This window comes from Trichoderma harzianum (assembly GCF_003025095.1).
Source record: "Trichoderma harzianum CBS 226.95 unplaced genomic scaffold M431scaffold_23, whole genome shotgun sequence".
NCBI lineage: Eukaryota > Fungi > Ascomycota > Sordariomycetes > Hypocreales > Hypocreaceae > Trichoderma > Trichoderma harzianum.
In genome coordinates, this window is record NW_020209271.1 from 121,876 (window position 1) to 132,591 (window position 10,716).

Consider the following 10,716-nt stretch of genomic DNA (forward strand, 5'->3'; position numbering starts at 1 on the left):
GTGCTGGCCTACTCACAACCCCCCTTAGCCCTGATTTTTTATATCTGGAAAGGTTCCTCTCTTTGAGACAGGATTGAATCGCAAAATGTACAAGAAATTTGATACGTGTTGACCTAGTTATTATGAAAGCGAGGCCAATTGTCACAGCCCGAGCAAGTGACTTCTTTGTGAAACAAATGAATAACACAGCAACTCTTTCATCATAGACATCAAAGGTTCGACAAACAGTACAAGAAATCGGTACCTTTATATGATTATTCATCGCAAATCGCTCAAATTAATTAATCTCCGGATTTAATCAGATCATGGCTCGATGCCAAGATGTGTCTAAGCTGTCTTGTTCGGTTGGTCTCGCAGCTTTCTGCACCAAAGACAGCTAGAGGATCGTCCGCTAACGCCCTAGGGTTAGATGCCAAATGCTGCCCATGCGGTCTCCATAGAAGCAGTTCACAATGGCGACTGAATACAGTAGCGTGTGCTTGGTTCCTGCATTGTCCAACTCTCAGCAGACTTGGCATTTGCTGTAATCGTCATGGATGAGGATCCGTGGTTGGTTCACATCCAATATCATTCGCGATGCAAGGCTATGTGGCATGATTGACAGCTGTGCTGACGACCATTGTCGACAAATGAGTTTGTTGCAACATTCCCTTTCTGGATGGGATCATGTTAGTTACGCGTGTATTCAAAGTTCTGTGCGGTATATTATGCCGTATTCAGACCGATACGTGAAGAAGATTAGCGTATTACCTGCATTCGAACATGTCCAACGCACTTCAGCATGGGCCATCTTGTGTCCATTAGCAAGGGATCCAGTAGCATTGATTGGCGCGTTAACTCTAGACCAGAGCTTTGGCCTCAATGATGTGCTCGCCATCAACTCTCGCGCAACTGCTTGACCCAACAACCCTGTTCTATCTTGGTCCAAAAGAATAGTCAGATCTGTACCCTGTATGCTATCAACAGAAGTTCTCCATAATATCAGCATCGATTTTACCTGGAGAGTGGGACGAATCGTAGAAAATGTAACCGTTCTTCTGTCCAGGCAGCCTCTTATGGCAATCACGCAATTTGACCGCGGTTGGTGTGCAACCACACCATCTCGGCAGGTCCGTGAGACACTACATGCACGATAATGCAGGGCGTATCTGGTTATCATAAAATGGGCACAGCAACGGTATTTTTTCTCTGATTCGAAATCGCGTTCCTCTCCCTTCCGCTGGCGCATCGAGCACGAGAGAGAGCAAACATGGCTGCCATCGATTCACCAACTCATGCGAAAGGTGAAGCAGTATTCAGCGCCACCGACAATGGAACGCATGTCTCCGAAAATGAATTCAAGGAGGAAGTTGGAGGATTGCAGTTCGACCAGTATCTTACTGGAGGACTAGGGCGCCATCTGGGCATCTTCAGCACAACCTCTCTGATGTGAGAATACTATATAGTTCTAGACGTTGCGCGAAAGCTAATGATATGATGATAGCATCGGACGAATCATCGGTACCGGAATATTCTCTACCCCCTCCTCAATCGTCAATGGCGTCGGATCATTGGGTGCCTCGATGATGTTATGGGTGCTGGGGCTCTTGCTGTCTGTGTCGGGACTCTGCGTCTGGCTCGAGTTTGCATGCATGATTCCTCGAAGCGGCGGCGAGAAAGTATATCTCGAAGCAGCATATCGTCGGCCGAAAATGTTAATCACCACAGTCTTTGCGGTTCAAGCGATTGCACTTGGCTTCACCGGTAAGCCAAGCCTATAAACATACGACAGAGGACGAATGAGGACTAACTAGAGATACAGCTTCTGGTTGCATTGTCTTTGCGTCAAATATTTTGGTGGCAGCCAATACGACAGTTACGGAATGGGCAGAACGAGGCATTGCTATTGGAGTCATCATCTCTGTGACTCTGATCCATACATTCGTTCCAAAGCTTGGAGTTCACGGAATGAACTTTTTTACCATTCTGAAGCTCATCCTTCTCCTATTTATCGTCATTACGGGATGGGTGGTCCTTGGGGGCGGTGTTTCTCGAGTACCTGACCCTCATGCAAGCTTTCACGATGCCTTCGCTGGGTCCGCCAAATCCGGTAACCCATATGCAACAGCGCTGTTCAAGGTGCTGAATTCCTACACAGGCTGGTCAAACGCAATGTACGTGATGAATGAAATAAAGAATCCGGTCCGAACTATCAAGATTGCTGGTCCCCTGGGTCTCTCAACTTGTGGAATCCTGTATATCCTGGCAAACGTGGCGTACTTTTCCGCAGCGACACCCGCAGAAATTGCAGCAAGCGGAACTACTGTCGCCTCGTTCTTTATGAAAAAGGTGTTCGGGCGAGCCGCCCAGAGGGCACTTAGGTCAGTTTCGAATATTTTATCAATGTTCAATCATCTCAGTCTGCTAACTATTCTCTAGTGTTCTCGTGGCTCTTTCGGCATACGGAAATGTAATGACAGTGACCTTTGCGCAATCTCGAGTTAACCAAGAGCTCGCAAAGGAAGGCGTTATCCCCTTTCCTCGATTCTGGGCTTCATCATGGCCATTCGGTTCCCCGTCTGCAGGCTTGATCCTGCATTTCATCCCGTCGTTCATCGTCATTGTTGCTATACCATTCGGAGACGCCTACAACTTCATCCTCGACGTAGAAGGATACCCGAGCGCAGTTATGAACTTTCTTGTGGTCTCAGGACTCTTTTATCTCCGCTGGAAAGAGCCCAAGGCGCCGCGACCATTCAAAGTGTGGTTACCCGTCGCGGCATTCTTCATGCTCGGACAAGCCTTCCAGCTTGTGGCTCCATTTTTGAGGCCTCCGGGAGGAAAGGGTGATACCAGTCTTCCGTATTGGCTTTATGCCGTTGTGGGCATATCGATTTTGGCAGCGTCTGTTGTCTACTGGCTTGTCTGGTGGGTAGCAGCCCCCAAGTTGGGAGGATACAAGTTGGTGCCGCACAACGAGCCTCTTAAGGATGGAACAAACGTGATTGTTTATCACCGCATTTCTAAGAAGTCTCAACAAGCTTGAGAGTTGGTTCGCGTCATTCATCTATTGCAATAAATGATTCCTGATTTAGATATTGGTTTCACTACTTTATGTAAGGCGTTGAAGTATGCATAGCGAACTCGAAACATTAAATGAAACTTTATTAGAATCAGCTATCTATCTATCCTCCTACTTTCTCAGATTAATCGTTTATGCAAGCTTATTGTGTCTATTACTAAATCAACTTTACAGAGTTAACATCAGCGAGTATGCATTGAATACAAAGAGCTCTTTAGCGACGTAGTGATAGAGCCTCCAAACTGGCTTTCAGACAAGCATGCACGATTTTCAACCCCACAAGATAACAGAGCTGACATAGGTAGGTTGTACAACGCGTCGCAGGGCAGAAGTGCTGCAAAACATTAGCGTCATCCAGGTACAGGCCCCAATTGTCCGTACATCTCAGCAGTTCTTATACTGTATAGAGGTAGCTTCATAGCATGAAGTGGCAACTGCTTAATACACGTTACGTACACAGTAAGCTGACCCCGATTCATTCCACTTCACCGCCCCAGCGCGACCCAGCGTGTTGGATAATATGTAACCGGAATTGCTTCATCAAGCTACAACAATTGAGCCGCTTCCATTAAATGCCCTCCGCCTGCCATCCCAGTTGACAGACTTGAGCGAAATGGGCTGCTGGGACTCATTCTGTTGCTTCTGGTAAGACATACCCCGCATCGTCATCGCTAGTTCTTGTTACTAAATGAGGTGATCAGCTCTGGTCCATTGGATAATGCACGGCGTGGCTGGCTTCGGTTTCTAACTGACGGTATCGCTGTTGACAAATGGCCTCCTGGAGACGGAGAGTGGTTCAATGACCCTGGATACCCAGTTCCATCACAACCGCTGGATCAGATTGTGACCATATCGGATCGGGATGGCGAGTCTTGGGATCTGGGCGTCAGTGTGACGCCAAACTCGCCCGAAACCTTTGTTACTGCACTCTGGTGAGTCTCTGCTTCACAATAGCTGTGCGACATCTTTCGCTTACCCATTCCGTAACAGCACAGTCGGGTCATATGGAGATGTTACCATTAAAGGTGTCAAAGATAAACTACATTTGGGCTCTGACTTATTTCTTTTGATCCATCCCATGTGTCTGTCTTTTCTGTGTCGCCATACCGGCATCAACCCCCGTGAGCTCTGGGAGTCGATCTACAAAGAGAACTCGTGCTATCGAATGTACGGTGGCGAACTAAACGGGCTTTTGTATTGCGTTAATTACTATGACATGCAAGAGAGAAGCGGGCAGTCTTTTGAATACGCTATCACGCGCCAATGGCCCCCGTTAGACCGACCTGAACTTCCCCAAACAAGATGGTACGATCCAGAGAGCATGGAGGATACAAAATGGTTATTGTCAAGGCCGACTCGTCTCCCAACACCACGGGCCTTGCAATCAAGCGCAGTGAAAGCCTCATCATTAAAATACCGAAAAGTTTTCGACACTACGGAGTTGTTTGACATTATTCTCAATTACATTGTCGAAATACCCGCAGATGTCATTAAAGAGGAATTGCAGCGAAATAAGACAATCGAGGGACAAGGGGCTAACGGAAAAGGCCCCCTTCGAGAAGTATTCGAAGCTCCATCTGCCATCATTGCCGCGCAGAGTCTTCTCTCATTGGCGCAGGTGGACCGTTGGTTCTATGATGAAATCATTCACAAACGGCAAAGTTTCTTTTTACGTGCCATGCGCAACTTTGGCTGGATGCTACCTTTTACACCAGCAGACTGGAGCGACAACAGCTGGGTCTCAAAAATTCTTACCGACACGTCATCATCAAGGCAAGCCGACATTGACTGGCGGCATTATATGCTGACCTGTGTGAAAAAGGACCTCTCGAATGTCCGGAATCGATGGAGATTTCACAGAATGGCCATTCAATTTGCGCGTGGGACGAACAGATATAGAAGCAAGGAGCATCCCGATTGGTTCTGGAATGCGGGCAACCTTGGGTTCATAACAAGTTTGGATAAACCAGAACCTAAAACATGGGAGATTTATACGGTGTATGCTAATCCCCAATGAAGTCTCTTCAGTCAGGGAGAGGAAAGAAGCTGTACTGGAGTGGAGTTGAACCTGTATTAATATCACTGGAGGGTCTTTAATTTGGTATACCTATCACGGAATGCCTTTACAATAGTCGATGCAAATCTCCCCTAAATCATCAACCATGAATGCTTCCATCTCTCACTTTCCAAGATATAACATGCCAGGTTATACGGGAGTCTTTCATGCTCCCAGATCTGAGAGGGAAACGGTTCGAGAAGTCAAGAGCAATGAGAACCATATTTGCTGCCTAGAAATCCTCAAGTCTATACACTTCGTATGCCGGTTCCTCATACGGATGGGCCCTGTGGGAAAACAATCATGTTAGATAAGCTCAGCTCAGCATTGATTGAATAAAGATGTTTAGCACTGTCGGATACACATACTTCTTTAATGCTTCCACAGCCTTCTTTGTCACATCCTGGCCCACACAGGGCGCTTCAACTCGTACTTCGGGGACAGTTTCAAGCTTATCCAGCTGCCCGATATGCGGATTCGCCCCAGCGACCGGGCGAAACTGACCGGTGCCCAGGGCTGTCCAGCAGCACTCTCTGTAAGAACTGTTTGGATAGCGACCAGCTCCAGCCGCAAAAATGGCCGCTTTGCAGACTTCAATGTGAGTCTCCGGAACGTAAAATATGAGCTTGAAGACTGTTGCCATGGTGTAATTATTGAAGAGATAGATAGAATTCGTGCTAATTATTTGATAAAGACTTTTTAGGATACTCAGTTAATTCTCAAGATGCTCATACGGCTTTAAAGATGATGATAGTAATTGGACGTCGAGAAAGTCCTCAGCAGAACCCCGCCGCAATCACGCTACCCGGAAAGATCTGACTTCACCTAATTTGTGTGGATGCAACACATCGGCTCGCTAGGCTGGTTCCCTTACATAAGGGTATGACGACTTGCGGGTTTCGAGGGAGGCGAAGCTAACAACAAGAAACTTGTCACGCCGTGATATTAGATTGTTGCTGTGTAGAAGCTTGATTCTTCTATTGTAGGCAGGCTAGGTATGGATAATGTGCTAGGTACCGTATACAAGGTTATTGGGAGCACCACTCGGCTGCGCAAAGTTTAGTCTTTCGCTGATCGATTTGTGTAGCTCGAAGTTGTGCATATAATCAAGTCTTACTCAACTAAATGGGGATGTGTGATATACTCGAAAAGGTAGTTAACACATTGCCACAAAAATATTTCACGGTTCTAATTCGGTTTGAAGCTAATCTGTTGATGTTGCTCATAGTGTATATTGATGCTCATCATAGTCTTGGCCTTTCATTTGCAGACTCCTATCCCATGATGTTCATTACATCAAGTATTCCCATCCAGGCACGGAGGATACACATGGTAAGTTCCGCATAGGTTGACGCTCAAAAACATGACTATGTGCCAACATTTACTCGTAATATCCGCATCCGTGGCCGCGCTCCTCGAGAACGAACTTGCCATCGGCCTCACGCTTTAGCAGGCAAGCCTCGGTAGAAGCCTCAGAACGCTTTCCGTAGTATCCACAGCCACCACCTCTCTCCTCAATGGTGTATTTGCCATCAGCCTCCCGTCTAAGAAGGCAGGCATCGGTGCTGGCCTCAGATCGCTTTCCGTAATATCCACAGCCGCCGCCTCGAGCCTCAATGCTGTAAGAGCCATCGACGGCACGCTTCAGAAGACAAGCGTCGGTACTGGCTTCAGAACGCTTTCCGTAATAACCGCAGCCGCCTCCTCGCTCGACGAGAAAGTTTCCATCGGCACGCTTTAGGAGGCAAGCATCTGTGCTGGCCTCGCTAGGGGCAGGGGCGGCAGCCGCAAGGGCAAGGAGGGAGGCGAAAGCAAAAGTGAACTTCATTTTAGAGATGTGTTTGGTGTGGAAAGGGAGACAGGTGGAGGAGACAAAGGTTGGTTGTTCTTATTGTCGTATCTGCTAATACAGAGAAGAACAATGGCAGCATTGCACTGTTATATATATACAAAAGGTCCAAAACAACATCCGCTTTTCGCAAGCAGTTCCTCCCCAGTCATGGTTTGAAGACTATCAACACATTGAGATGACTCCAAAACGGGCCGTCGCTATCCCTATCCCCGCGGATACGAATGACAGAGGTACATTTGCAGGTCTTCCTGGCATTAGTCTAAACTTTGGTGTGGATGGGGATATGAATGAGTCGTTCGTGGTCACTAGTCGACGTATGGACATGGGTTTTGATAATCATCAAAGGATGGTGACAAATATATTACATGCGCTCCGTAACGTATCTTCCCCGCATATACGGTCGTGTTAAGTGGGTAGAATCGGCAAATAACTCATATCTTGACATTTGGAATACCAAGTGCACCTTTGTATCGCCGCAATCAGATGTGTATTAGTCTGTCTCGTCCAGTGTGGATGAAATATCACAGTCAGAAGCTTAGCCGCTACTGTATTAAGCAGAAGACAAAAATCCGAGGCCGAGAAGATTTTGAACACTCGTGAGTTAAATTATACGCCCGTTATTAAATATCTGCTACTATAGCTATATTTTCGCCAATATTTACTACTATATCTATAATTCTCTTATAACTGCTACTATATGTATAATTCTCTAGTAATTGCTATTACATCTATTTTTTCTAGTAGCGCCTACTATCGTTATATAGTAAAATTCTAGTGCTGGTTGAACAGGCGTTCTCTCACAAAAGCACTATGTGATAGGTCCCCCATGATACTGAATGTAGGAAATGACACTAGTTGGTGCTATTTATCAACCCTTTCCTCTTCAGTAGGATGGTGGCAAAACTCGGAGAAGGATTCATCTTGGCACCGGTTTCTTGATGTCGCATAGGTTGTTCTCACTAGATCAAGTACAGACAATGCTTATCAAGATAGTTTATTATAGGCACTGCTAAAATCTCCTCACTAGTAGTACAGCTCTTTGCCCGGAAGTTCACTTTTCGATACCAGTTTTGGATAGCATAACTCGTTTCTGCTAAGAAAGACTTCATGTGGCGGCTTACATCTTCGCCGTTACAGGCTTGACTACCAACACCGTAGTCAATGTGTAGTCACATCTATCGTATGCAGCCGTTTCCGAAGTCTATAACACATTCCTCTCAAACCTGAGGTTGCAGAAACTATGTGTGTAGATACAATGCTGCACGTAGCATCCAACCGTAGACATCGAAAAGAATACCACCCAACTTTGTTGATGCCTGCGTATGCCAAGTACCGACGAACCGGTCCACCCTTTCCTAACCCGAAACCCAGACATGAACCATCTCCTTATGTGGGCAAACAAACAAACCACCTGCCGGTTTCTAACAAGCTTTCAGGTGAAATGCACTGATACGTACGAAGTACATAATCACCATGCAGGTTGAACTGCTAGTAACCTACTAAGTGGCTAAAATAAGCTTGAACAGCCAGCCGCCTAGTCTGCATGACGAAGATAAGCCTCAATTTTTGTCAAGACAACTTGGGCAACACACGACTCGCCCTAACGAATCCTACCTCTTGGCCTAACCTACTTTTGACAATCAAATCCAAAAGAAAGCGAGTTAAAATATGAGCAAGGGACTTTTTGTCTACACTAGGGCAGGGGAACTTGTGAGCTAAAAACGCGATGTCCTCGTAAACGAGCACCAATGGCAATGATATCCCCGCATCCAAGTCTTGCGTGTCCGCTGTAAGCCAAGGGTGTCAAAAGTCTTGGTATAAGCCCGCTTTTACAATCCAAATCACGCTGCTGATTCCAATAGAACAAGATCAAAGAAATAGAAGTCAATTCAAAAATTCAAAGTTATACATATACATGTATATACATTCCCTTGCAAGAAATAAAGAGAAAATGGCCTTCTATTATAAATAGTACTGCGCATATATAAGCATTAATAACATCCATCATACTGACTCTTTAGCTTTTCGGCACTCCACTGCACTTAAAATTTGCACACGCGACGTTAGCCACCAAAACGGACATCCAAAACAGAAGTTCTTGTCTCTAAACCCATAGGGAAACTTGGCGTCTCAATTCCGCGGTATTTTGTGTGAAGGGGTGATGGCTGCAGAGGGGAATGAGTGGAGTTTCGATCCATACCGCTGAAGCACATTGGGACGATTAAAGAACCTTAGTCTCGAGTTATTTAACGAATCGGCCAACTTTGTCAAACGATTCAACGTCTATTCTGGTCAATGCTTGTCCATGCTAAATAAAACAGGAGTCATCTTCCACATACTCGTATCAGTAGCCAATAATGATCAATATTTCGAATCATGAAAGATAGGTCATCATGATAGCTAACCATGTACTTCGTAAAGGCGTCTTCATGCTGAACGAGAACGACCCACTGCGTATTCCCTCGTTTTCGTGTATGTAGACTTTGATACCGCTCTTTTGTCAATCTACTGCTGCATCTGTGGATCTTTCATTTTGAAAGGGCATCTAAATGCGATAGTAGTTTTCCATATGCCATCTCTATATGCCGTCTCTATTATCCGAGAACAAGCCCCTATCCTGCATGTCTGCTATTGTGCAAGCATCATTTTTCTTTTCGTTACATCCTCCTTCTACTCCCTTGCCAGCAAGAGTTGTCAATATGCCGCTGTGGTTAGACAAAACTCAATACACGCGCGTAGCCAACGAGGACGCTGAAGTAGCCAACGAGGACGCTGAATCTTCATCGAGAGAATCTCTATCATTTCGTGGGGCATCTTCCTTCAGACAGAATATTGGAAGCATCCGCTTTCTCTGGGTTCACGGAGTCCTCGGAGTATTCTGGATAATCGCATTCTCTTCACTGCTCTATCTGAGAAGTAGACCACATGCAGACATCCTAAGCTATCCAGACCTCACAAGTATGTACAACATCCCCTCGATACCAAAAAAACACCATCTCACATCATTCGGTCAAAGGCCCTCTATACCCAGCCCTTTCATACACCGACACACGCTTCACATCAGGCTTCACGCCCAACCTGTCAGCATACCAAGGCAAACCCAACGAAACCAACAATGCGCACTGGGATGCGCTAACACACCCCGGCATGGTCGCCCTAACGGAACAAGAACATGCCAAACTCCCCTCCAAGAGCTCCCTCTTCATCGATGAGAATACCCAGGAATCAGATCCTCCGCTATATGTCGGCGCAGTAGAAGTTTTTCATCAGCTGCATTGTTTGGATATGCTTCGCATGCAAGCGTACGGTGTCTTGAAGGATTGGTATGATGTGCACAGTCCGGCCAATGAGCACACGATTCCGGCGCATCTTGAGCATTGTATTGACTATATTCGTCAATCGATGATGTGTAGGCCGAGCCTTGACATTTTGCCTTTCAGAACAGACTCTGGGGGCCTCTTGCGGCCTGTGTTTAATGGGACCAGAACATGCGCAAACTTTGACAAAGTCCGAGACTGGGCTATCAAAAGAAAGGCGGGCAATTTGTCACCCCAGTGAGTAGTAATTCTTGTCAGATGAAACATTGAACATATGGATGGTTGCAAACTCTCATGTCACGTGTAATGAAGGAAGAAATGATTGTCAAAAAGTTCAAAAGACCTCTGCGGCCCCCATGCTTTATTGTATAAACGCCAGTTTTAATGCCCATGCCAGTATACATATGAGTACATCAAAGAGTCAAAATAA

At 46.0% G+C, this 10,716-nt stretch overlaps 5 protein-coding genes across 5 annotated transcripts; 3 read left to right on the forward strand and 2 right to left on the reverse strand.

The window, feature by feature from the left end:
* The first annotated feature begins 1,209 nt into the window (after positions 1-1,209).
* On the forward strand, positions 1,210-3,166 carry M431DRAFT_535369 (hypothetical protein). The gene is made up of 4 exons (XM_024920953.1): positions 1,210-1,428; positions 1,484-1,743; positions 1,802-2,360; positions 2,419-3,166. Exons 1-4 carry the CDS (start codon positions 1,250-1,252, stop codon positions 3,023-3,025), a joined length of 1,605 nt encoding a protein of 534 aa, XP_024768351.1. The 5' UTR covers positions 1,210-1,249; the 3' UTR covers positions 3,026-3,166.
* Positions 3,167-3,674: 508 nt separating this feature from the next.
* Positions 3,675-5,078, forward strand: M431DRAFT_10630 (hypothetical protein; the record flags this gene model as incomplete). The annotated part of the gene is made up of 3 exons (XM_024911608.1): positions 3,675-3,706; positions 3,763-3,993; positions 4,052-5,078. The coding sequence occupies 3 exons, from the start codon at positions 3,675-3,677 to the stop codon at positions 5,076-5,078; spliced, it is 1,290 nt and encodes a 429-aa protein (XP_024768352.1).
* A 271-nt stretch (positions 5,079-5,349) lies between these two features.
* On the reverse strand, positions 5,350-5,760 carry M431DRAFT_99235 (hypothetical protein; the record flags this gene model as incomplete). Its single annotated transcript, XM_024925125.1, has 2 exons — positions 5,350-5,404; positions 5,486-5,760. 2 exons carry the CDS (start codon positions 5,758-5,760, stop codon positions 5,350-5,352), a joined length of 330 nt encoding a protein of 109 aa, XP_024768353.1.
* A 738-nt stretch (positions 5,761-6,498) lies between these two features.
* M431DRAFT_99275 (hypothetical protein) lies at positions 6,499-6,945 on the reverse strand (the record flags this gene model as incomplete). The annotated part of the gene is made up of 1 exon (XM_024925130.1): positions 6,499-6,945. The coding sequence occupies one exon, from the start codon at positions 6,943-6,945 to the stop codon at positions 6,499-6,501; it is 447 nt and encodes a 148-aa protein (XP_024768354.1).
* Positions 6,946-9,668: 2,723 nt separating this feature from the next.
* Positions 9,669-10,527, forward strand: M431DRAFT_10633 (hypothetical protein; the record flags this gene model as incomplete). The annotated part of the gene is made up of 2 exons (XM_024911609.1): positions 9,669-9,927; positions 9,986-10,527. 2 exons carry the CDS (start codon positions 9,669-9,671, stop codon positions 10,525-10,527), a joined length of 801 nt encoding a protein of 266 aa, XP_024768355.1.
* Between the last annotated feature and the right edge of the window lie 189 nt (positions 10,528-10,716).